This window comes from Siniperca chuatsi, linkage group LG4, assembly GCF_020085105.1.
Source record: "Siniperca chuatsi isolate FFG_IHB_CAS linkage group LG4, ASM2008510v1, whole genome shotgun sequence".
NCBI lineage: Eukaryota > Metazoa > Chordata > Actinopteri > Centrarchiformes > Sinipercidae > Siniperca > Siniperca chuatsi.
Genome location: NC_058045.1, coordinates 17,389,698 through 17,417,227, shown reverse-complemented (window position 1 = coordinate 17,417,227; position 27,530 = coordinate 17,389,698). Strand labels below are relative to the sequence as shown.

Sequence of the window (27,530 nt, the reverse complement as noted above, 5' to 3'; positions counted from 1 at the left end):
TCAGTCCTTTCTGCCATGTACACATCAATCAATCAATCAATCAATCAATCAATCAATCAATCAATCAATCAATCCCTTTCTAGGCCAGTATTCTCCATTTCAAGCTCAATAGCATTCATCTTTACATACATCTGCACACAGAGGAGCGATGTGCATCTATAGTATGTATCTGCAAATGCATGTGTGTCATTTCCTACAGGCTATGATTGATTGTACCTGGGAAAGATTTTCAGATTGAAGCCCTCGGGTCAGGGTAGAGCAACACAGAAAGAGTATGATGAGATACAGTAATCTTTGTTCATGTTGCTGGTGCTCCTTCCCCCCCAACCTCCACATCCCAATATGAGCAGGATCTATCCTGTGTTCTCTCAGCCCCAAGAGTTGGTTGAAAATTGGTAGAGGGCCATAACAGTACTTGACCCCCATAAATAACCCCTGTGGAGCACGGGGAGTTCCACGTCTACTGCAGCCTGTGCAGGCATTTGGCCACAGGCAGGTAATTACTGTAGCCTCTAAATTAGAAACCTACTGAATGCTTGGAAAGGCACAATTACACCACGAAGGGCTAACACACTCTGACCCACAAAGCACTCTGACAAAGTGGATGCCACATTGGCCATGCCATGTAAGGGGACTGTACAAATCTCTGAAATATTGCCATTAGCTGCGGTTTTTCTTATTAACTATACACACACTCTCTATTACAGAGAGAGTGAGAGCTAGGGGGCTTATCTACTGCAGACCATCTTTCTCTGCCAGCTTCAGCTCTAAAGCCGCTACCCCCAATTCTTGGGTGGTTGCTATGGAAACTACCTCATCCCCACAGTGGCAAAGACAAGGATGGAGGAATGTGAGAGAATGGAAGCAAGTGAAGTGAAAGGAAGGAAAAACAAGCTATAAGCCAATGGTTTATAATTGACACTCCAATAATTAATTGATTAATTTAGCCATTTCTATGTTTGTGCCTGTGCATGTAAGAAAAGACTGTGTATTGTTCATGAACAATGTATCTGTGTGCTTATTTGTGATGTGTATTTGTTGGTGCAGACTGACAGTGTATTTGTTTTTTGTTAAGGTTGCACAAACACATCACGTAATTAAACCCTGATCCACTTGGGCTTCACCAGAATGTCAGCATGTCCAAAATTACATGGCCAGGGAACATGCTGTATTATTAGATAGGGAACACACACAGCAACACCTCACTGTCACTCCTCAGTTTTTAAAATAAGGAAGCTGAAATAGTTACTTAAATCTTGCTTAAACTTCTAGGAAATAATGACTTCCATTCCCTCTCACTTCACATAGTGGATTCGAATCTCTCACAGATCAGCCAATATTCAAAAGATAAAACATCTTCATCTTTCTGTTCAGGGGGACGAACATGTGGTTACGAACATGTGAGTACTGAGGAAAGACAACTGATCGCTCTGTCTTTGGCAGCCTATTAAAAATTCAAACGACAAACAGCACAATGGGGCGGATGGAAGGAGAGAAATATTTGTCACTGAAGACACCTCGTCAAAGCTTTGCTGTCACTGTATAGGGAGAGCAGATTTAATAAATGTAGCCAATTAGCATAGGCAACGAAGGAACCCTGAAACCTTCACACATAAATACTAACAGGACTATATTCTATGTGAATACAAACTCATTTCAAAAACATAACCATAACTACTGCAAATCGCTGACTTTACATAGTTTGAAGGCATACTAACACAAGAAGTGATAAGTGAAGCACTTTTGTCAAAAAGCACAATTTAAAATCCTGGTGCTGACACACACTTAAATACACAGCATTTAAATACTCCCTCAACCAACTGCTTTCATAGGTAACGCACCAAAGCCATACTCAGGGCTTAAGTATACCTGTTATTTGCAAATACATTCCCTTATCTAATCATCTCCTGCAGAAGAGGTTTATGTGTGTTTCTGCCCACTCACCATTATCTTTGCCAAGACACCATCGTCATTAGATTCCAAGGTAACAACAGCCTTGTCAGTCTCAATTTCACAAAGGGCATCACCTGCTGCCACTGCCTCACCTGTAAAAGTAAAAAAAAACAAATCCAAGAACTTTCAATATAATATAAACATTTATTTGCCATTTTAAGCACCTAATTCCCAAACAATCTTTTCATTATAAAATGGGTTTCTGACCTTAAAGCACAAATGATTCATTTTAGCTATGATTGTAAATGCATGAATCATGTCATTGGCAGTGTGTTCAAAGCAACTGCTCTTTCACTGGGTCTTTGCACACATAGAGAACAAATCAGTTGCCATGAAAATGAAAGAATTCCATATAAGGGACAAAAAGGTTGTGCAAGAAAATATTTGCTAGGGCTTTGGCCTACATATCAAATAAAAAGCCTAATCAATGTTTAATGGGAAAGAATGTTAGATACGGAAATGCAGCGTGTCAAATAGAAGCTGAAATCTTTGACTATCCTTAGAATCCCAGTAGATTCCCAGTGGTCCACCACATGAGAGAGCTGGAATATATTAGCATCTGCTTAGCAATGAAAGAGGATGGCAATTAGGAGCCACTGGTTTAGGTCTTCCATGCTCCTCTATCCATTTTGAGCAACACCTGTGTATTTTTCAACTGGAAGCCCATTTGAGTTATTGCACAGACAAATGGACCTTAATATTTCCTTGGACAAAAAGGAGAGTAGAACAAAAAAACTACTGTTGTCAGTTGTACAGCTCGTTTGTACAGGAAATTCTTGTTAGAAATCAATAGTTTAATGTGGAGATTAAAGAATGTTTTAGTTAACACTGTAGCCTGTAGCACTTTCTAGCCTTTAGCACTTGCAGTAAATCTATTTCATGGAGAGAGTCAAGAGTAGGCACAGTATGAGTGAATCATCTTTGTGACATATATCCATGTGTTAAGATGCGAGGAGGTAAGGTATATGAGATAAAGGTCAAAGGTTATCCAGATGTGACATCTGGTCACATTTCTATCTTCTGGCAGCTTTAAGAGGGTGCATTACCTGGGAATGTAGCAAAGAGTAGGAAACTCAAGGACGGTACGAAGGTAAAAATGTATCTTGCAAAACCTCAAATTAATACCTAAATTGAAAAGGACATGAGTTTGTAGGCTATGATTAAGGTAAAGAGATGAGTGGGAAGGAAAAAGGAGGAACAGGGTGGGTCAAGGGAATAGCAGATGGGGAAGGGTGAGTGGAAGGTTGAAAGAGCAGAGGGAGTATTGACGTTGGAAACCCCTGAGAGCAAACAGTAGTGGAGTCAAGATTGGATTTGTATGAGGCTTTAAGACTGCATGACCCCAGGGGTTAGGCGTGATGTGCAATATTAAAGATTAAAAAGGCGACCCCAAGACTTTTCACCTCTACTCTACCAGAAAGGCAATAGGCATAACAACAAAAAAAGATACTGAGACTACATATCTATGCAGGCCAGGGCTATGTTAACATACATTACCTGCACATGTGAATCTACTAAAATAAGATGCTGATATTGTTTCAGTTTTTTGAAGAAAATTCAAAATGGGCAACTATGTGGAAAAACAGCTTCTTTTACCTTTCCAGAGAGATGGTTTTATTTTATGTTAAATTCTAATTCAGGAAGCTAGAAAATAGGTGGTTTTCTTCAAGCAAGATTCCATTGTAGAACAATAAATCCCATTACCATCATACAAAATAAGTGCTTTTTGAAAGCTCTCTTATGATGAATTTATGGGTAGAAAGTAGCATCCTGGATGTGTTTTCTTGCCACTGAGAATTTATCTTTTCCTCTTTCCCTTTCTCACTTACACACACGTACATATCTCACCCCAAGTCAGAGAACACATGGCAACACAGCAGAGCAGCCAATCAGAATTCAGTATGCTGCCTCCTGATAAATGAGTGTGGCTGAGGCGCCTGGCTGAGCAGAGTTGCTAAGCAGTGATGAACAGTGACTGCCCTCAGGTACTCCAGTGCTCAGGCCTCTGCCTTACAGAGCAATGTGATGTCATCAAGTAAATGATTAATGCTACCGTTGGTCATCATCTGATGAGCACAGGTGCAGAGGGTGTTACTGTGAGAATTACATATGTTTGGACTAAACCTGCTAAAAGAAGCAGAAAAGTGTGGTAATGAGAACTGGCAAACAAAGTATTGTGTTTTACCTTCCTTCTTCAGCCATTTGACTATGTTTCCCTCCTCCATGGTGGGGGAGAGAGCAGGCATTTGCACTTTGAGTGGGCTGACACCTACAGGATAGAAAGAGAATAATACATTTTACATCAGGGGTCATCAGGCTTAAAACTAAAGCAGACATATTTCTATAAAAATCATATTCAGAATCTTCCTACAGACAGTTCTTTCAACATCAATTAGGCGATGTGAATTTCAAAATAAACCAAGTAACACGCCCTGAAGTAGCAGTCTTTGGTTGCAGCAAGGCCTCAGGGGGTGCAACACATTCAACTTGGCAGCAGAGCACAGGAAGAGACAGTGCCACTATGACAGAAGAATGTAGGCAGGTCACTAATGTAATTGTGATCCTGGTTGACACTGCACCAGAGGCTGCAGAGGCACTCGTACTCTTGCAGGCTTTTGAGACACCATCAAAGCCCCCACTGTCAACAGCTGCAGTCACTCAGAAGGCCAGGGTTCAAATGGCTCACAGCACTGTGTTGGACACTGGGTCCAGGCTGCCACAGAAAGCACAAATCCAAGCTGCAGAGGCATCACTGCTTTAACAGTCAAGCTTATTGCTTAGACATGGCACAACTCAAAAGGAACGCCCCTTTGTTTCGTGTATTCTACATGCTCAGTGAACTGCTCACATGTTGCAGGCATTTATGATGTATTGAAAGAGAACGTGATATAAATAGAATGTATAAGAGACAGAAAAAGCAGATGATGGGATTTTGTCAATATCTTTTGAGCTTTTTTTATTGGATGTGACCCAAACAGTTCAAATAGAACCTATAAGACCATGTTCTTGAGATATGATGCAGCTTGTACAGGCATAGATTTCTTAAATAATCACCATAAGAACTAAATAAAATCACAAAAGACATTTTGAGCTTTCTTTATATGTCTCCCAATTTAACAGTGCAAATTATTATTAATCCAATAGAAAAAATTAAGTATCAAAAAATCTTGTTTGGTCAACCCAGCAGTTTCCCCCCATGATTATATGTATTGGAACATAACACTTTTTAATCAAAGCTATTTTGAAAATCAAAGAAAGTAAAATAAATTCACTCAAAAAATCCAAATCGCACATTGACTCTGACATCAAATTATGTCAAGGAGGCAATGACTGATGGAAGTTTTTTTCCCTCGTCAAATTAGCCATTTTAGAGGCCATGTAGGGTTTGCTGCCTTTGCCTCATGTCAATAAATTCATCTTTCCATTAAAAAATGTGTAAATCCAGTGTGGCCATGTTGTGTGTTGGTGCCATCTGCTGGATATTTGGCAATGTCAAAAAACTTGCATGTGTGTATAAGGAAGACTAGTACAGCATATTCCAATAGTATCAAATTTTTTGTAAATTCACTTTCTAGATTTGCCTACAGTATCTGAAAATTAAGAATACCAATAACTGTTAAACATGTTTATCTGCCTTTGTAGAAAAGGTTTCAGTCGTAGTCATCTGGACAATGTTTTCAAATTCAAGACGTTTCGGCTCCCATCCGGAAGTAATTCTCAATTGTGAAAATGGTTCGAGAACTCAGAAATTTAAGCTACTCCAGCTACTGAGTAGCTTAAATGGAACACTCCTAGACGAATGAGAGACTACACCGTCATGTTTATCTGCCTGTTTATTGTCTGTGTGTCTGTGTGTATAAAGAACAATCTGTCTGACTCTTTTCTCATTAAAATATCAACATACTAATATTGAGTCTAACAGCAGTTAAAATGAATCAATCCTCTGTGTGTGTGTGTGTGTGTGTATAACATTTTGTCAATTAATAATACAATTAATAACATGAACGGCTACATTCCATTTAGGTGTGCCAATTCCAGAACCGTGCTAGTGTGCATGGTAATACATCCATGTTGCTTACTGGAATAGTTTAGAAATGGAGTCATCGTTAATGTGATTAGTTACTCCTGCTTTTCCTGCTAAGACACCGCAAACTGTCTGCAGTAAAACAACTGAAATCATGAGCAGCATTTTATCAGTCCAATATTTATAACATAAATGCCACATTTGAAAGAAAACCTATTAAACATTAACATAGCTCTAGGTTCTCAACATTCCCCTCAAATTATCCATTAGTTTCTTCCAACGACCAATTATTTCTGCCCTGAACCTGTGATCTCCTACTATGACAAGTCAAAATGTCTGCTGTGAATAAGACTTTTCAGTTTTGGACATTTATATATCTCATATATTTTCCAAATAATTTGTATTTGATTTTACCATAAAAGGAACTGTGAACAATCTAGCAAGTGTGAGAAACTACGGGTGGAATCAAATCACCTTCGGCCACCAGACTGAGACTGATCGCTTTGCGAAATAACGCTGGTTGCAGCCCGGACTAATGAGGCTTTCTGTCAGAGAAAATCAGTTTCATATAACTAACCTACAGCTTTTTCCCATCACAAAAAGGATGCCTGCTATCAAAGATGACGGACTTGAACCGAACCCAACACAAACAACTTTATGGTGCTGTTGGGTAGACTCCGACTACTTTTAATTACGTTTCCCCTCTCCTAATACCCAAACTCGTCAAAACCTCTCGAAAATTCACGATTGAGTTTAGCCCAAGTTTGTAACATTGTTACAGATGTGTTCTTTCCACATTGTTATGGGCACTGACTTGACCAAAATTAGTCCGTGTGTAAAGTAATCCCTTCACAATGTAAATGTTCCCATTGTTGATGGACAACGTTTTCCCGTAATCTGAGACCAAATAAAACCCTCACTATTCAGGCTGGATTGCGACATACCAGGCCTTCCGTTTAACAACACTGTTATTAGTGATCATGTTATGAAAAACGACAACTGCTCCATTAGTCGTGTAACCTAATTACACGACTAATGGAGTTAGAAAATGATGATAGCAAATGTTAGCGGCTGCCAGCATAGACAAGGACAAAAGCTATCCTTCTATTAAACTGTCATCACTCACCGAGGAACCATGGTGACTGAAAGAAGTGTCTGGCATGCTCTTGCCATGGGTGTGTGGCCCATAAACATTTATTAAAATTAGATAATCTGAGGCCAAATAAAATCCCTTGACGACCCAGATGCAAGGAGGCCGCCATGTTGTCGTCCTCCGTGGATGAGACGTGTCCACACAAATGCCTGACAGTAAAACAGCGGGGATTCATCAAATCCAGAAAACATTGAACGATACCCGACGGTCTGCGGCCTATTTAATGTAATTAATTATTATTAAATTAAAAAAGCATTATTGATTTAGTTTGTTTTAATCAAGCAGGCTAAAAAGAAGTAACTCTTTTGGGTCCTTCGTCGTTTGTACTGTTGTTCTGTTGCGTTCAAATGGTCGAAACTCACAGTACTCAGTGATCTACTGCCTTCTGCTGGGGAAAATGTCAAAGGCTCCTGTACAAAGTTGTTAGGCGTTTAAAACGTGTAAATCAAAATTAATTTCAGAACATTGTACGTGGATAAAGGGCTAATGCTCATAATCAAACTACTATTAAACATGGTAGCCCAATTTCTCACTGCTTATTGTTTTTATTGAACTTGTTTAGTGTATATTGCTGAATGTCAAAACCATGTCAGTAACTTTTTTATATATTATTTTACAATATGATATGATTTCATTGTTTTGATGCCTTGTGATTCCTACACAGATGACAACAAAACTTTAATTTGAAATACAGAGATTTAAGTCTGTAATGTATACAATCCATATATATAAATGTCATGTTACACATTTATATATTCCTAAGTATTAGGCACTGATGTCCTTTTGTTGATGTCCTTTTTAAATTCTCTGTCACAAGACTTGCTTGGTTTGTTGTTGTTGTGTGTCATTGCCATAATGAATATATGTAAAATGAATACTTTATGTATACAATAAATAAACCAATTAATAAATGTAAACATCAATAAGATACGGCAAGCCCTATTTTCTTGTCTCTAATTCAATTTATTAAATCAAATCAGCTTTTGGCTGATTCCATGAAAAACCATGTAAAATTCCACGAACACAAATCTGTAAATGTGTGTGGATGGGGGAAGGACAGGAAGTCATTATATGTAATCATACATGTAGCTAATTACAATTTCATGCGTCCAAATACACTTTTCACAAACAGTATCATCTGCTGTTTTTTTTACCTGTGGAAAGAATAAGATTCAGGTCAAGATGTGAAATAACTGTGATGTGATATGACCTTAATTTTATTTACTTTTCAAAATTACAAATAAATGTGATGCTTCGAATTTTTTATTTCACTTAATCACATGTGGGTTTGTCAAATGTGAGAAAAATAAAATTTCTTTGCACATGTCATTTTTCCCGTACAGCAAAACCACATGTGTTTAAACTTCATATTTGTAAAAAAAAAAAGGCAAATGTGACATCATGAAAGTCTACATGTGAATTATTTTGTGATGTGTATGCAAACAAGGAAATTAATTAGTGGGATGATGCTCTAAAGTACATGGGGAAACAAACATTAATGGAAAGTCCAAAAATCTGAGCAGGAAATTGGTTTTATAATAGGCTGGCATAACAAGAATATCTTTGTGTCACAGATACTTCCTCGTGTTTTTGTCATCAAAAATGCAGACCTGGCTGTAAATCACATGTCATTATCAACTGTTTATGTGAGCATTGTAACTTCACAGTTGGTTGTCGTTTCTTGTAAATCCAGAAAGAGTTGTTTGATTCTTAATTGCTGATTCATCACCAGCACATTTAAACTTTGGGAAAGTTGTTAATTTAACCTTTATACCTTCACTCACATGTTACTTTTTCGTTCATAAGATTATAAAGTAGTGTGTTATTTCTGACTGGGCAGTGAAGTGCGCCACAGTCCCCCCAAAAAGTAAAGCTGCATTAGTGACACAGTTCTAATCTGTCCAACTCACAGTTTGGGCTGAATGCCTCACAGGTCCATTTGAGTGTGAAGAGAAAATGATAAGGGGCCTGATAAACTGGTGCTGTGTATCTGCTGAGAGAAGACAATAGCCCCACTGAGCAGGCATGAGACACAGACACAAAATCCCAGCTGGCTGTCTTCATGCCCATGCTCAGGCTATCTTTCATCACTTCCCTGTTCTTCCACCAGCATCTATCTGATTGAATTAATGTACTCCCTTTTAAATAATAAAATAGCCCTTGCGTGGCTCATTCAAATCTGAAAATGATTTTCTGACAACAAGCGATAAAGGCACTACTGCATATTGTTTTTGGCAAAACAAAGGCAGGCATTGTTTCATCTGCGCACACAGTGCAGGAGGCAAATAGATTTTCCTTGTACATACATTTTGCTGTCATCTTCCTAGACAGTTGTCTGCACTAAAGTGAGACACATGGATTAAATATCTCCATAGTTGCATTTGTGTGTTTTTGTTCCTTCCCAGATCTATTACAACCGGTTTGGGTGCATGTTTGCCTAAGTGCCTGTCCCTAGTTCCCTACAACAAGGTGTTGTAAATACTTGTTACGCTGGTTTAATGGTGCTTTCCCAAAGAACAAAACACTATCGTATCTCGCTTACAGTTGATTCTCAAGAACCACTGAAGTCATAGGCCTCAGGGAATCAGCACAAAACTCCTCACATGTAGTATTATGCATATTAAAAGCCGCTGATATCCGATTTGAATCAGCTGTCAGTAGCTTTCATGGATCCTTACACACTGAGGGTATATGTAAAGCCTGGGTTTGCATTCACAGGGCAGTGGTCTGTTAGGAAAATCAAGCTCCAGTGCTGCAGATGTTAGATCAGTCCAGACAATTTGCCTAACTGTTGACTTATCTTCACTTGTTACATTAAACATGTCCCCATATTCACATTTCTCATTCCCAGTTCACAGCATCATTCACATTATTCAAAAGTGCAACTGATGCCGCAATTCAGATGTTTGTCTGTGCCTCTGATGATTATAAACTATCATTCATTTCCAAATTAATCTCTTTGTGCCAAGTTAATGTTCACGTACAATGCATAAAGTCTTAATGATGTGGTAATCAAATACAATGAAGCATTTGAGGTGAAGGGTAAATAATATGCTTAACAGTTGCACTTTGCTTCACAGCTATCAAACACAACCTCCTATTTCTTGTCATTATTTAAAAGCAGAATGAGTAGGATTTTCCAAAAAAAACAATGTATAGACGTATATAAAAATAATTCCTCTCATTATGACCCACTAGAAGTGTGTGGCGGTGTCTGTATCTGCAGAGACGCTGCCCTCTGCCTGTATTATCTTATTTTGCTGTGTTCAGGACGTTTCTGGGCATCAACCTCTGCCCCTCGCTCTGCCTCTGCCTCTGCCTCCAGCTCTCACTCCTTGGCCTCTTATTACCCGGGCTCAGTTCTGCCCTGGCTGACACTAATCGAAAAATCACTAATTTTCCCACAGGTAGTAAGGTACACTGCTCTTGAGTCGCTGCCTTATGTAGGTATGTGTTGCTGCAGGTGGTACACTGGGCTGTGTTCCGGCAACCACGGTCAGGGGCCATGCACTTCTGATGTCGCTGAGCCAACTTTGAATGTTGTGTTTACAATTCGCAACCGACAAATCCAATTCATTCTCATCAACTTATAATCATAACTTTTATTTTAGTGAAACATTAATCACTGCTATGTTTAATTTTGTATACATTTCAATTTTAAAGTGCATAATATGGATCATAACAAGTGCTCTAGAGAAACCATAAAGTATGATTGCTTCATGTGTATAATGTAACAACACAGAATCTAAACAATGGAATATGATGTATATGCACTTCAATTTGAATTGCATTGCTCTCTTGATTCATGTAATTCAACATTATGGCAATCAGTAGCTATTATTTCTCAATCCAATCAGGAGCAGTCACTGGTTATATTGTCTCTCTGTATGGAATGTTCTTCTCTAATCAGAGACAGTTTCCTGCTAACAGGAAGAAATGCTCTGATAATTGTTTAGAAATGCCATCAGGTCTGATACTAAAGCCAAAGCCAAAGTAGATCAGAATATTATCTGGTTCATGAATTGGCAGAATATCTCTCTACTGTCAGAAATAGAAAGCAGAGACAGATCCTACCCAAGTACAGGCTCAGTGACCATAAACAGGCAATCGAAAAAGGAAGACACAAAAAATCACAGCAACCAAAAGAAAACAGAATATGTGGTCATTGTTCGACAGGTGAGGTTGAGACAGAGATGCACTTCCTCCAACAATGTAAGATTAAATGAAATAAGGAATGTTTACTTTAACAAGTTCAACTCTGTAATCTCAGATTTCAAAGAACTAAATGAGCTCTCAAAATTAAAAATACTCCTAGGAGAAGGAGACAGGGCAGATCTTGCCACAACATCATTATCATTATCAACATGCCACAACCTGAGGGACAGTGACCTATACACACACACAAACACGCACACATTCATAAAAAAAAAAATGTTGCAATGTTTATGTAGTTTTCACTTACTTGTATTTGTATTTTTAACTGCAAGTCAATATATTATTATTTCATACATGCTTTGGCAATGTTAATATCTGTTTTCCATGCCAATATAGCCCCATTGAATTGAAAATACTAGAAGATTGTTCTGATCTAGTGCTTGATAAAGACATGTGGTGTCATTTCCTTCAGCTTGCATCATGACAGTATTGGCTAGCGACACTGATGTGTGTGAGAGCAGAGCGACGACACTGAAAGGGACGCAGCAGCAGTGGGCAAATTTTGAAGCCATCAGGAAAGATAATAACAGAACATGATGTCAATCAATGCCACGCTATGTAAAGAAGGGCTACAAAAGGCAGATAAATCAGAGTGATGATTAGACATGGATTTGCTTGTGAACACTGGCCAAAGAAAGGAGCCTTTTATTGACACTGCTTTTATCTTGTTGGCCATCGAGGCCCAGTCATTTGTCTGCTCCCAGCAGGAAGCAGCGTGGCAACTATGGCACGCAATGGCGAACACTTAACTGTTTGGTGTTTCACACTGTCGTGATAAAAGCAGAATGACCTGCACTATCTCTAAGCACATGGCTTTTCAAAGTCAAACTTGTAACAGATGCAGTGGGAACAAGGCTCAACTATGGATCTAAGTCACAATATTAATCAAGTCTGGGCAAGAAGAACTGCAATTTCGGTGGTAGATTTAACTCAAAATGCTGATTAATAATAGCACCTGCAGAATTTAAGAGCAAGCATATTAGCTTGCGCATACAGCTTGCGACACTGTCTGTGGATATCTTCATCATACGATAAGTCATTGACAATGTGATGGACGAGATATATAATCTCATTACCCACTTTATAAGCAATACTAGATAAGAAGAATTCAGGGCATACTAATTTTCTGTCTTCTTTACTTCTAAGAATCCTATTATTACTCTTATTAGCATTATATGTCAAAATCAATGCCATATTGTGAGCAAATCTTCAATAACTGTTGTAGGCCAGCACTATACAGACAGAAGATTACCAAATTATCTGCATACATGAGGAGATGAATCAATTGATTGATATGATTGATCAGAATACTATTTCATTGTCTCATAACAATTAAAAGTCACAGTCCTCTTCTTGATTTACACAATGACACCTAAATTGTACACATGCAATTCTGAAAAATGGCTTTCATAAAATAAAAACAATGACAAGCTTTATTTGAATTAAACATCAACAAACATTTACACACTTTCTTTACCGCTCAGTGGGTGCAAAGTATGAAATGAACGAAATAAGACAAACCATACTGTCATTTCAATGTAAATATGTATAGTTTTTCACTTGTTTATGCAGTCATGTACTTCATTGCTTATGGGATGTTATTATAATAATAATAATAATTTTTTAATTTTGTTTTTCGGCAGTGATCAAGCATCCTTCCCAAAGGACACTTCACAGTTTAAGTGTCAAAACACTCAGCATACATCTCTTTGCCTCATGTGTTTTGAATGCTATCAACATGTGCTCCTTTGGGAATTGCAGAAAGTACCTTAAAAAAATGGATTCAGGATTCACAATGTTTTATGTTAGCTTTTTGCGGTACTTTTTCTCCAGTGAGCACTTGTGTACGTGCGTGAGGTTTGACTGCTGACATGCTGGTATAATAAGCGAGTTTTCAATAAGGCACAGTAAAGAACATCTCAGTGCAGTGTCACAACAAAGGGATGAATTCAAAGAAACAAATAATGAGGCAAACATACAATTATTAACAATGTGTAAACAGTTCAAATATACAGTCTCTTTATCAAAAACAATGAAAATGAAAACTACACTATAAAACATCAGATTTGCATACAACATCAAAGAAAACATAAATTAATGAAATTGTCACTTCTCTGACTCCCTCCATCCTCTTGCATTCCTTCCAAACTTATAAACCAGTCTGCGTCCATCTACTCGTTCTAGGATTTCTCTTTTGTAGTAATATCTGTAACAGAGGACAGGTGAACTAGTAAATTAAATTCAAAATGAATTCATTACAGATGATCAAATTGTATGTGAAATTATAAATACTATATAAAAATGCAGTGTGATACTTTGTTATGTAGTCTGATTAACTGAATTACTTGTGGTTATTTTCTTAATTGCTATGCTCTGAATTAAAGCTTTCAATGGTGCAATATGAACAGAAGTGTTTTTATCTTTAAAGGATAAGTCTGGTGAATTGATCCTACTGACAAGTGCTGTCTGTGTATCCAACCAACATGGACACTAGTTTATTTTGAGTTGATACCACATACATTGTCCTGGTGGTGTAACTACTCACTAGCACACCAAATCTACGGCTAAAAATAGTCCCTAACAAATACGCTATTTCCTCTGGTTTGAGTAATGTTGGCTAAAAAGTTTTTGTCAGTTTCTTAGCCTTTTTAAAAAAATAAAAGAATATATTCGTTACCCATTTTTAAAGATTTATGTCTTCAGTGGGAAGGAATGGAATGGCTGCTGAAATCAGAAAGTATTGAGAGAAGGACAAACGCATTGCTGGTTTTGGTGTTTGTCTTCCACAACAACAACATACATAATTTGTGTGTTTCCCTGCCATTCAGTATGAGTAATCTGAATTTTTATATGAATATGATTTTATAAAGCAAGTGTATTGGACTATAGTTACTGCTTGTATTCAATCCAATATGTAATGAAAGTATGAGGTATCAATTACTCCTGGCTTATATTTAATGATTTGTTTTTCATTCAATGTCTTCATCAAGTGGCCGATAAGTAACTTTGTCAGTAGAGTTACAAGTTGCCTCAGTTTCTCTGTTGTTTGGCACATTTTTTTTCTTTCAAAATATGTTTCAGATTTCCTCAACGTGTAATCACATGAATTCAAATGAAAGGAAACTAAGTTAGTTTGGTTGTTATTCTTTTGCTTTTGTTATTCATGACAGAGAGTACCAATCTGTTTGGTGATGCCATCAAGCTGCAAATCCTTCTGCTGCACCACAGTAAAAAGAAAATTAGATTTGTGGTCACAGTGACAATACCTGCGGGCAAATTTTGTAGTTCCCAGTGGTTTGCACTACAATGAAATTAAGCTCATTAGATTAGCTCATTTGAATGTAAAGCTGTGACTATTGTTGGAGCCAGGAAGAGTTTCTGAGGAGAAGGCCATTTCAGTTTGTTTGGAAAAAAAGTTCAAAAAAATTTAGCCATTCAAAAATGAGTCCATTCTGGGTAATCAGTGATGGGAAATGGTAAATATGTGTTTTAAATGGTTGAGTTCACTGGTTTTAGATGTGTAATTCTTAATGATGTCACCTAAAGTACATTTCTTAGTCGTTACACTATGTTCTTTTCAGTAGCAAGTGCATTATAAGCTGCTTAAGTAAATTGGATTAGGAACAATGCAGTTTGAAATTTCTTCCTCATCACAGATTTTACAAGCTATTGCCAAATTAAAGCATGCCCCTGTGTACATGTAGGATGTTGACTGTATTGAAAGTGCAGGAACTTTATTTCTGCACACAAGTTTCACTCCCCTCTGGAGGGAAGTAACAACCTACATGATAACATTTAGTGGCAACAGTCTCTACTGAATACACTGAACAGCATTAAAATCAATGAGAGCTAAATGTCATCACTGTCTTAGTTAGTCTTAGTTATCAGATCAATTTTTCCAGTAATTTATAACTTGCTGTCTGGTTTTGTATTTGTGTAACTACATATATGATAGCTGTGCAGGTGTACCTCATTGCCCGGCTTAGTTTCTCATAGGTCATGCTGCTGTTATTCTTCTTCTTGCCCCATAACTGTGCCACTGCCTCTGACTTAAGGAAGCGGAATACCCCCTCTGTCCGATCCTCCCACTTGATCAGTCCTGGGTTTCGCTCTGGGTTCAGCAGAATGTCCCTGATGAACTCCCACAAGTGGGTCCCCCTTGGGTCTGCGGGGAAAGGAACTAGGTTCAACGGTAGGAATAAACATATCATGACATATGTGTTCTGGGAAAAAAAAGTATAATATGATGTAAAGATGCACTGATATTACTTACTGTTTTTTTTGACCTGATGAGGACGACTCAAAGACTTTTTGATATCTGAGAGAAAGAAATCAAAGTAGTGTTGAATCTTTTTATCTAATTTTTTAAAATTTGTAATACGTATTTTGCGGTTCTATTAAAAACCAGAATGTGTGAACTTGTTATGTTGTATGTATTGTGAATTCCTCACCAGGGCTAGAAGGGGTGGGAGAGGCAGGTGCAAGGGGGTGAATCAAGGGATCGTAGATTTCTAAGTTAACAGAGGAAAACAAAATCAAGTAATTTATTTCTTACATCATCCATTTCAAGTGAAGCATTAGTAGACATAACGCAGCAGATTGATATATTTATAGTACCTCCAGGAGGATAGCTGACATCTGGAAATGGACAGGAGAAGTCGACTATAATGGGGAAAAAAGGTAAGTAGAAGCATTTATTAAGACATGATGAGTCAACTGTGGGTGAGCCTATCTGTGTTGTGTCGAATAACTTGTTTGAGAGACTCTTACATTCTGGTTTGATTTCCAGTTGCCCTATTTCCACATGGTACTGCCCTGTGCAGGGATGAGAAAGAAAAAGGAAGTTAATTATTAGCACAAATCAGAGAATGAAATTTGTCAGTGTTGTTTAATATTTGAAGAGTGATCATTCACTTTCACATTCATGGTGAGACATCAAACAGCTATGAACCAAATCCTTGCTTAAAGTATTGAAAGCCTCTTTAGGTTAAATTGCATGTTACACCGTGAGGCAATTTGAGATTTTTAGCAGATTTAGTAGGGAATCTTTTGTGTTGCTTTATGGCATATGCAGATACTGTTTTACAGCCCAAAACAGGATGGTACTGTAGTCTCACTGCAAACAGAGCTACAACATTTACAGAATAATAATAATAAAAAAAAAAATCAGGCAGCAAAACAGAGAAGTAGCAACAAACATTTTTCAACAGGACGCAACATATATTTATGACAAAATTTTGATAACCACTGACACTTACAATTCCCACAGTGTAACTTACTACTAGTTTTGTGGTAATTGTACCCATGTATAACAAACAGTTTGACAATTATATTTGATGCATAAAAATGTAACCATGTCCCAATAAACTGAGTTGGTTTCTTAGAAGAACAATAGCCACATTGTGCTCTAGTTTAGTTTAACTTGACTTTCTCTGTAACCTGGAGGTTAAACCTGTTGTGCCTGGTCTCATGTCATTACTGCTGTTTTGAAATGCCATTAACCTAAGATCGTTGGATAAAATATGTTGCACTGATGTCATTTACCACATAATGTTACACAAGAATTTCCACCATTTTTTGCTTTAATTTCCTCTAAGCCACATTCTACACATAATAGTTATAGTTAAAAGCCTGAAAGTGAAGCCTCAGCCCTATGAACTCCAGTTTCTTTACAATAACCCTCATAGTCTAATTAAAAAATAGTGGATGAGCCAATTCTCAGCTTGTTTTTCTGCTTCATATCCCCTATGTGCTTTGTTATGAGACCCACTCTAGCAAGAGCAAACAACAAATCTATCATCTCTCTCGCTTTAAGCAGTCCTTCGGCCCTCTACAGCACCATGCAGTGCGACCCCTGAACGGCTCCCTTTTCAGCAACACTTTAGCAAGACTCTGTTCCAGAACCAACTCTAATCACCCAGCTTTTCTTTTATTGGGACTAATCAGCTTCCTTTTTTCCCCCTTTAGCCCCCCTCTCAGACTTTCAGACGCACCGCTCCACTTGAGCTCTGTGATGCTGTGGAAGAGAATGGGCCCCACGCTGCCAGCAGCACGAATGAAGTCCTGGTAGCTCAGGCTGCAGAGCTGATAGCCGTCCATATCAAAGTTTTGGAAGGGAATGTTCGAGGCATCGATCTGGTGCATGTCCATGACCTGTTGCAGCCACTCCCACACCTGGTACTTACTCCAGAACTGAGGCTGGGAGTCACGAGGCCACAGGCGACTTGTGTAACCAGACATCACCATTGGAACTGGGGACAGACATCAATGGTTGTGAAAGAAAACATTCTAAAAAACGCATTTGTCCACATCAGTGAAGTAATTATGTTTTAATGTAAATATGCATCTGATGAGAAAACATGAATTCCTCTACTGAAGGTATTTGTCAATAATTAATCTGAGCAGTTTACTGAAAGAGCTGTTGAGCTACTTCCCAGTTGGGAATCCCTAATTCATGCCTTGTGTTTCAGAGCTCTGGGCTCATCAGGTGAGCAATACATCAGTAGCTAATTGTTGAATGATTTTCATTTTGCATTGCAGTTTCATAACCAGTGAGAGAACTGGATTGTTGAATAGAGAGCAATCAGAATTCTTCAGCAGAACCAATTAGCATATTTTCTTGAGGCATTTTAGGATATTATTCAGACAATTTAATTAACCAATTTACGCCAGTGAAGAGTGCATACATAATGCTAGGAAGGCATACAGTTGATTCATTCAGTGTGTGTTAGTGTGGGTCATGGTCATGAGCCTTACCATCAGGGTAGGAGTTGGTAGGGCCCCAGGTAGTGGTCAGCTGGCTGTCCAGGGTGGTGGATGGAGTTACGCTCATATTGTAGCTGCTACACTCTGATGTACCATGGCCCAGGGGCTGAGGCAGGAGAGGAGTAGTTTACTGTATGGATAGATCAAAAATGAAACAATAATTTCAACTTCTTTAGGGTATCCAACGAAACACAAAACAACCATGCTTGAAATGTTCTAATGGTTACATTGTGATTTTAAATATTAACAAAATATTCTGATAATACATAAATGGTAAATGGACTGTACTTATATAGCGCCTTTCTAACTACTCAAAGCGTTTCAACTACATATCACATTCTCCCCATTCATACACTGATGGCAACTGCTCATCAGTTGGAGTACTAATCATTCACACACACTCACACACCAAGGGCACAGCCCTCGGGAGCAATTTGGGGTTCAGTGTCTTGCCCAAGGACTATTTGACATGTGGACTGGGGGAAGCTGGGATCGAACCGATCGAAACGATTCAACTGAATGTTTATGTACATTAAAATTATAATCCTTTTGATCATGAAATCAAACCCCGTTTTTGATACTATTTATGGCTGGTATTTTTTCACAATGCCATTCAATGTAACATTCTCTAATTATCTCTCTATATAGTAGTTTTGTTCATTAATGGTGAAGTCCGCCATTCCTGCACTGGATTCAGATTGCCAGGAGGGATTCACAGGAAAACTGCATGCATGTAATCCAGTGCAATTTTATCTTAATGATATCAGCCTCACAGTTTACTATTTGCTCTCTTTACACCGTATCGGAGCTGTTTTAAGTTTCTGCTAATGCAAACAGAAAATCCCACTGTTGCTGCTTCCCATTTAACAACAAAACACTGGTTGGTATCAACCAGGCCTGAAAACGTAAGGATTACAACTTTAAACTGCGTAAATAAGTTGATTTATTAAATTGTATTGTATTGAGCTACACAACTTACAAGTTGCTGCTGTTTGCATTACTGATGTTATTATATTTTCTACAAATATATTATATTTATTTAGTGTTTAGTGTAGCCTGCACATGCTCATGCTTCACATTTGCCGTTAGTATTCAAGGGTTTGCAGTGCTGTATACATATTGAGGTAAATAAGGCATGTTTGAGACTTAACCACTAGTATATTTGCATCCCATGTAAATAAAGCTTGTCAGAATTTCAGCAGCTTCACTGTTTTGCTCAGAAGGAGATGGAGACGTGTTGTACATGCACAATAGCTGAGTCAGGCCTGACACATCACTGCCAATATCAGGTTTTATGTTACTCTGTTAAGTTACATGGAAATGGATTCTGAATGTTTGGGACCTGAGACATAAAATTCCAGATTAAAACTTATTAGCATAGTCATCAATACTGCTGCTAAAATAGATGACTACTCCACAATTCTACATTTTAGTCTACATTGTGGGTTTTGTTTCCATATGTTCAATTATTATGTTGTTTACACAATCCGTGCCCCTTTTGAGTGGTAACATTAACCAACATTTTCACAAAGCTTTGTGGCTTTTTGAAGTGAACTTTGTTTTAAAATGTGCTTTAAACTGGACATTTATTCTCTGTCTAAGATAGGGAATCTTAAAAAAAAAGATGTTTGTGACTGTTAATGCTGGCGTTGTAAATGCTATTGGGTTATATGTCATAATCAAGCTGTAAAAAGGTCAATATGATGAGTGACACCTGTTTCAGATGGCTACACAATGAATCTAATTCTTTACACAGTGACCCATACTGCACCTGTTCTCTGGAAGATCTTGGTCACACTTTTATGGTAGGTTATAAACAAATTTACGCCAAGCCCTGTTACACATTTCAACAGTAAATAATGTGCTGCCAGCCTAACACATCTGTGACATACTGACAGGCAACCATATATCCTTACAAATCTGGCAAATCAGCTTTACAGTATAACAACCTAAAGTCAAGATCCCTGAATGAGATTTCTCTAGGAGATGTGGTGGCACATGCCATCATGCCAAGGTAGATCAGTTCCTCAGCTGACAATCTGCCAAATCACCTCAAACACCTTATGCTGTGTGTTAACCCTCACTGCTCTCTACTACTGCCAAACAGGTTATCTTATCAACAAGGCAGCAAGTAGTTTCTGTCAATGCAACAATTGTGTCGCAGCGCTAAAGAAACGAGACAAAGCCATAGTTATAGTTATGGATCAATAACCCGTTAGCTGAGTCATAGTGAAAAATCACTCCACTATATATGTCTTTGTGATGACGTGAAGAGATAAGCAACACTTATCTGAAGAAGTTCACACGAGTCAGAAGACTGTTGGTCATAGTAGCCCCCTGATAGTATTGAACCTAACTAGGGAGGTAGTTTTTCTGTTTTAATTCTCTCAATTTTTTGCTTTATTTTTTACTTTACATCTACTGTAAATATTGCTTTTGAAACTAACTTATAATTTAAACTGAGGTTGATGCCATGACATTAAATATGCAAACTTTCTGTGACACCAACAGCTCAAACAGAGTGAGGAGGTGCAGTGTTGACAGTGTGCTGAAAAATTACAAGCGTAGGGGAAAATATTAAAGATAATGCATTATTGTGCATAGCATTAAACAAAACATTTTTAGGAATTCCATATGCTCTCAGTAAATGTGAACAAATAAATATCCAATTGTGATACATGTGAGATAGCTGGAGGTCTAAACCCACTGGAAAAAAAATAAATCTTTTGCAGAATTGCACAAAAAACATTTGGATTTTTGTTTAAGATACAAAAACTGCCATTTTTAAAAACACTGAGCCTATTAGACCAGCCTTCAGTTCGATCATACTGTGTTCAGTCATTTTGAAAAGCACTGCTGGTTGCCCAGCACCAGTATGGCAGCCTACCAGAGCAGTAGAATGGGGTCCGACCAGGCCTGATAGATGTCTCACGTCGATCCACTCTCAACACTGCTAAATAGAGATCAATACAGTTTCTGGAGATTCCAATACTCTAGAGGACTAGTGTTTACAGTGAGAAGAGGTAAGTCCTTCTGCTTCCCAAATCGTTAAATTAACAGATGAAAGGTGGTGCCCCACCACAATGGGTGTTTTATCCTCCTAACTTCCTTATCCCATTCCAATTGGCCACCTGTCCAGACTCATACTAGGTAGGTATTTGCATAATGCACACCCACCCACCCACACACACACACACACCCACACACACATCTGACCAAGTTTTATATTCCCTATTGGCACTGTTCTCTTGCACTTGCTCTCTCAAACACACAAACACATGCTCACTCAAGCAAAAAAAAAAAAAACACACACACACACTCATGAGGACACATATGTACAGGCATTGATCCAAACACTCAAAAGCCCATAGAGGGAACGTTACATTTCTTAAAGTCATTGTTCATATAGTTGCTTAAAATAGTGTTTAACCTTCAGAGAAAATTCCCTCTGTGTTATTATGTTGCACAACATTTGTTTTCCTTATTTCATCATGTGAACGAGGTGCTGACAGTTTAGGTAAGAAGCCCTGAGAGGATTTGTTTTGTTTGCCTTTTTGAAAGTCACTGGAACTGCATGGTAGAAAAACATTAGTGGCTGTGTGCCTGAAAGGACTGTATGAAAACGCCCTCACCAGGGTTACACATTTACAAATGTCTCTCATTTTTCTACTGTGGCTTCTAACACAGTGGCCTCTTTCAGCTTGGAATTTGCAAACTAAATTCAAACCTTGCATGTGTTTGAGGGATCATCACTATTTAGGGCAAACTTATTAGAGCCTCACCTAGAACTATGGATGACCTTACGTCATTACAATCACATCAAACTTTGATATCCACAGATGTCTGAGTGACGACTGACAGATGACAATTACAGTAGTTTTGGTACAACAATGAAAGGTGTGGAGAATAAAAAGCAGCTTTATTATGTGTGAAATCTTTGCCAGTGTTCATATATGTTGTGTCAATATGTGTTGTCTTTCAATAATACTGTAAATATCATGTTAAGTCAATGTTATTGTTTTTTATCCAAAAAATAAAATCATGTTTTTAATCAAATCAGCCATTGTGCACTGCAAGGCTATACTATTAAAGAAAGACAGTGAATGTGAAGGTGAATTCCTCAAAACATGTTTGTCCTGTTTTGTCGTTGTTGTTTCCAACTCACATCAGCCAAATGCAGAGCACGTCTTTCCAAATCAGAACCGGATAGATTAAACAAACAGTATCCATGCAGAAGTAAATGTGTCAAGAAAGCATTTTATACTGAACTTTGTCACCCTTTATATCCGCTGTTGCCCTATACTGACAACGATCAGAGGGAGTTCAAACATTCTATTTTTGCTTGACTCCAATTAGGGTTTGGGCAAAATGTAACATCTTTGATCTGAGATCTAAATCTGATCTGTAGCCTTGTACCACTACAATACCTCTTGGGACCAGAGGCACTAACAGTATCATGTTGATAACTGAAGTGGCTTTGAGCAGGGTTGAACTGTATAATAGGCTGAAACAGGGAGAAGTCTGTCAGAAAGTATGTCAGGTTTCTCTCAGAGCCTCTTCAGCAGAGTCGTGTGGAAGGAAATATGAGGTGACGCTGAACAAATAAACTCAATTAATTTGTTATGCATCTATCGAGCCATGTAATCACATAAAGTCACTTCCAAGTCTTAATATTTAATCATCTCAAGAAAACTAGAATAAAACATGCATTGCACTATTAAACAGCATATTTTATTACCCAAATAGGTTGACATTAATGGCCTTTCTACCTTCCATAGCTCCCTGTGATCAACATAGTTCTGTGCTCTCCACTGTTCACACTGAGCTCACTTTAGAAGATCTCAGTCTCTCTCTGAGCGTGTGTGTGTGTGTGTGTGTGTGTGTGTGTGTGTGCGTGTGCGTGACTTGGACTCACGCCCACAGTTCAGCTTCAGAGGTAATGAGCGAATTCAGTATTAGCAAGATTATCTCTGAGAGCTCCCCTCATCTCCCCATGCACACCAGAACGCAGTCCTAATGGTAAAACCCACCACTCCTGATCTTCCTGCGACTCTCTGACATCGTCCTACCTGCACGGGTTACGGAAAAGTCGCCTCTGGCCCTCCCCGCAGCCCGTCTACTGCTTATTTGCAACACAGGTGCTATTTTCGGGATTTTTTGCAGCAGTTTCCCATCCTCTTTTTAAAGGGTAAAGTGCCTCCAGGGTGTAATTTGGGACCGCGTTTGGTGCCGCCCCACTGTGAATGCCTGACCAGAGTTTATTGCAGTAAGATTAATACGCCCATCAGCAGCGAACTAATGTCACACACTTCTCATTATGGCCAATAGTTAGGCCTGCTTCTCATTTTCTTTTCTTTTTTTTTGTTCTTCCTCTATCACTTTTTTTTTTTTTTTTTTTTTTGCCATGTCACAAGGAGAGCCTAGTATTTGGCATCTCATTTCATGGATCTTCGTTCTGCTTTTTCAGGGTGGATGTGGGTCGACATATGCAGAAGTCCACTGGGGGAATAGCAAAAGGGAGAGAGAGAGTGGGAAAGATCAAAGTCTGTCATATCAACTCCACTCTGTGTGAGTCAGCCTACCAACATCATGAGAGGCAGTGAAGACATCCCAGACACAAGAAAATGTCATCAAAAAGCTGGCATTATAGGCAGTTTCATCTATTTTTAAATAGAGAGTCAAGTAGAGGCTTATGTCAACCTCCAATAATAGTACACTACTGATCCATTTATAAAGAGGCTTATAACTTGCTTAGTGGTACTGTGAAATATTAATGTTTTATTTGAGGATGCGGTCAAAAGTCTCCCTTTGACAGGAAAGGCTGTCAAAGCTGTCAGTCAGAAGAAACAGACAAGACAGGAGGAGGGTACAGTTTGCATGCTCTAATGAACAGGAACTTATTAGCGGGAGTATGTCTATTACTGTTCCACTTGCCTCCCCTCTTTCATTAGCTGCTTATCATGCCCGTTAGTGTCTTCTTTAATACTTCACATTTTGATTAGCATATGATCCAAGGGGAAAGAAGGGAAAATCATTTTATTAGTGTCAATTACTGCTACAAATGACAATTTCACTGCCTAAATTGTAATTTTTACATTTCCTCCCTGTCAAAGAACAATGGCTGTGTAATTACAATAATGAGAAGTGCAACAGAAAAATGAATTATTCACAATCCTCTTCCTTTCTTGTTCTTTTAAACTCCACCATGTCTATTTGCTTGGCATATGGCTGGCTGTATTAATCACTCAGCATGAAGAGCACAGGTTCTGCATGTTTCAGAAGTGATATGTTCAGGTGCGGGAGTAGCATCAATGATGTAAAAATACATTTTCACCTGTACAGTGTCCAGGAGCCTGACCGCACATGAAGAGGTAGAGTGTAGATTGCTCTTCCGCCCATTGGTGACACTGTTGTCTCATACACTGCTGGGGATCTCTGAAAGCAAGGTTATGAGATGAGTGCAAAACACAGATGTGATATAAGACTGTGTAGGCGATGAAACATGCTTCCTGACAGTTACTGACTACGATGCCTGTGGATGGTGCTACTCATATAGGTTACAGTAACCTACATACACTATCTTTACCAATTCCTGAGGGACATATCTCAGCGGTGTAAGAAGGATACATGTGAGAGAAAGAGAGATGAGAAGGAGGGTCAGAGCTGACTTTGTTTGTTGTTGGTTGTGACATACACAGCAAGTGTCTACCCCTTGTCTTTCAATTAATACATCACAGAGATGGACCACCAACACAGTTTTTCCTAGGCATCAGGGACTGCTTATCTCTTAGTGTCCCAACTACTGCAGGTACAGTACATCAGTGAAACAGCCCGTCTTTTAAAACAAGACACCTCAACCCACACCAAGGCTGTAACCTCCGGCATGAATGTACAGAGTCATACTACAGGAACATCTAGCAGACCCTGGTCATTATCATTTGTTATTTGTCGTTATTAGGGAATAACTCAGTGATGTTTGCACTTTGGACCTCTAAGTTACAATTATTAATACTTAAAGCTGCTATAATCAGTCATTTTATATTACCAGTAGATCAAACTAACTGAAAGGGGTCGCACGCAGTGACAAACCCACAGATAATTATCACTCGACTTTGCAGTTCCCCTCAGCTCTTTAGAGCAGAATTGTTAGCAGTAATTGGTTGTTTTGGTTTTACATCCCCCAACTTCACTCTCACCGCTCCCATCAGCGTTGTATCCAGAGGCTGGCAGCTGTTTTCGGCGAAAAAGGCTCTAAGAACACACTGTATGCTACCAAACAGCAGACAGACAACATCTGCAGCTAGCTGGTGAACACAGTGGAGTATTTAGCAGCTAAAGGGCCAGATATTTCACTCAGGAGCTGGTAGAGAGCAAAAAAGGCTGGAAAAGAAGAATGAATATTGGACTATTTTTCAGGTGGCCAGAAACTTGACTCTAATTAGTATTGAGACCCACACCAGAAGAACAGCAGTGGAACAACTACAAACTGGAAATAAAAATGACTTTTTAAATAGCTGAACTTGCTTCCCTCTCTCTTAAGAACATCTCAGAAAGCTTTCCTTTACAATAAGATCTTACTGTCTGAGTGCAGAGAACAAAACCATGTTGTATGCTATACTGTTGCATGCATTTTCATTAAAATATAACTATGTTAGGAAGTGGCTGACAACTACTTGCTCTCATCCTCAATTAGCATTTTATTTTTGTGTCTTAATCTGCCATGGCTGAATTGGTTTAACTGAAAAAATCACCAATTAGTGCTTAACCAATTAGTATCTTAAATCAATCAAAGATATTACGTCAAAAGATTCTACAACTTGACATAATAATTCCATTTACATAAGTAACAGAGATATTCCGATTTTCATTCCTAATACTGGACCGAATCATATGACCCTATACAAAAAAAAAGATGTACACATTTATAATTAAATGTTGTCTTTATCTTAACTACTAGAACTACATACTGCATCAGTCAATATGTATGGTAGTGATGTTTATTTCATCCACATTTTTCCTTTATTTTTTTTCAAATATGTTCCTTATTGTAGTAAAAAATGCTTTTGAATAATCAACATTAAAGAGATTTTGTCAAAAATCCTTTGATATAGAGCTTTATTTGAGCAACCCAATATTTCAAAATAGCTCAAACTGTATGGTTTCACTCTTATAGAGACTTCATGAAATGTAAAACTAAATTTGCATTTTGAAATTTGTAAAAGACCAAAAGAATTTAAGGATACAAGGCTGAGATATTGGTCAATACAGCACTATCATCTCAACAGATCAACAATCTGCAAGGAAACTATTTCAATTTTATCTTGAATAACTACCATGTCAGCATCTTTGCAAGAGTGAGTCCAATGGAAGGAGGTGATAGAGCACACCACTAGCCACGATTTGGGTGAAATCATCGCTGAAAAGAGTGACAGTGGAATGGACATAAAAGAACAAGTCTGATTGTGTAATTAGTTGAGCGGTGGCAAGGCTTATGGGTATAGTAGTTGCCATGGAAACATACAGTATGCATCTCATCTTTGTCCACCCCTCAACACCACTACATGGTACAGGTTGTCTGCAATCAAGAACTGAATGAAATGTGACGAGTGGCTGAATTTAGAAAGATCAGTTGTTAAGCCAGAATTTCACATGACAACCGGTTCTGTAGGTTGAGCCATACTGTTAGTTAACCATGTGTGATGGCAGGGGGCTGATATTCTGGTCGTAGTGAATTAGCTGGAATGCCTTCAGAACTGTCAGCCTTTTCCTGAAATTACCAGATACCCCTTACTGCGTGTGTATGATTTTGCTAGTTTGATAATTCAGTGAAACTGCATGTTGTAGAGCAGATTAATCAATTTTGATCCTCCCCTGCTGAGTTAAAGCTGCTGTCATACTGTAGGATGATATTTTGCATTTCACACACTTTACAGGTGAATATGCACATGGGGAAGTAACAGAAAAAAGAAAAGAGCAGGATCCTGTGATAATGAGGTATAATATTTTTGGTGTGTCATATTTTATTGGTGAAAGAGAAAGCAGGGAGCATGATTTTTGGTTTCTGTGTGAATAGTACTGGTATTTATCATATTGTGGGAACTCTGTTCACACAGTTGCCTTGTGGGCACACAACTCCCATCTGGGGACAAGAAAGCTTTTCTCCACAAATTTGAATGGTATGGTTCAGATTTTTTTCAAGTCTACAACACAATACTCACACACCCATATCTACAATGTAAGAGTGACGCGAGTGGTCGCTGTTATCATTCCACCTGTATGAAATTGTCTCTTTGTGTTACACACCCTTACATGTCGCATCGCCTTACACACCCTTACATTTCACTTTGCCTCTCACACCGCTGTCACTAACATAAACACATGTACAGCCTGTTAATAATTTTTGATGTTATTTCAGGAGAA

General features: G+C 38.3%; 2 protein-coding genes across 3 annotated transcripts in view; both read right to left on the bottom strand.

Annotated features, from left to right (window-relative positions):
• pdhx (pyruvate dehydrogenase complex component X) overlaps positions 1–7,276 on the bottom strand; it is a 33,081-nt gene extending 25,805 nt beyond the window's left edge. The window contains exons 1-3 of the mRNA XM_044193818.1: positions 7,104–7,276; positions 4,139–4,222; positions 1,945–2,045 (exon numbers count right to left, since the gene is read on the bottom strand). Of these exons, the coding sequence (XP_044049753.1) occupies positions 1,945–2,045; positions 4,139–4,222; positions 7,104–7,239 (321 nt within the window). The 5' untranslated portion in view covers positions 7,240–7,276. The remainder of the gene's footprint in view (positions 1–1,944; positions 2,046–4,138; positions 4,223–7,103) is intronic.
• Positions 7,277–12,760: 5,484 nt separating this feature from the next.
• Positions 12,761–21,208, bottom strand: ehf (ets homologous factor). 2 transcript variants are annotated; one of them, XM_044194256.1, is made up of 9 exons: positions 20,998–21,208; positions 18,102–18,240; positions 17,339–17,596; positions 16,116–16,160; positions 15,963–16,007; positions 15,797–15,856; positions 15,619–15,663; positions 15,315–15,525; positions 12,761–13,551 (listed from the first exon to the last, which is right to left on the bottom strand). In XM_044194256.1, the coding sequence occupies exons 2-9, from the start codon at positions 18,175–18,177 to the stop codon at positions 13,452–13,454; spliced, it is 840 nt and encodes a 279-aa protein (XP_044050191.1). In that variant the 5' UTR covers positions 18,178–18,240; positions 20,998–21,208; the 3' UTR covers positions 12,761–13,451. The 2 variants fall into 2 exon arrangements, with proteins under 2 accessions (XP_044050191.1, XP_044050192.1); XM_044194257.1 differs by having other exon boundaries at positions 15,315–15,510; positions 20,998–21,204.
• Between the last annotated feature and the right edge of the window lie 6,322 nt (positions 21,209–27,530).

Bases quoted from the DNA above. Each gene is read 5' to 3' on its own strand.
- ehf (XM_044194256.1), bottom strand. From the start codon at position 18,177: ATGAGCGTAACTCCATCCACCACCCTGGACAGCCAGCTGACCACTACC. The intron at 16,161-17,338 runs GTGCGTCTGAAA...ATCCCTGCACAG, and splicing joins CACAGAGCTCAAGTGGAGCG to GGCAGTACCATGTGGAAATA. The intron at 13,552-15,314 runs GTACACCTGCAC...CCTCTGTTACAG, and splicing joins AAACTAAGCCGGGCAATGAG to ATATTACTACAAAAGAGAAA.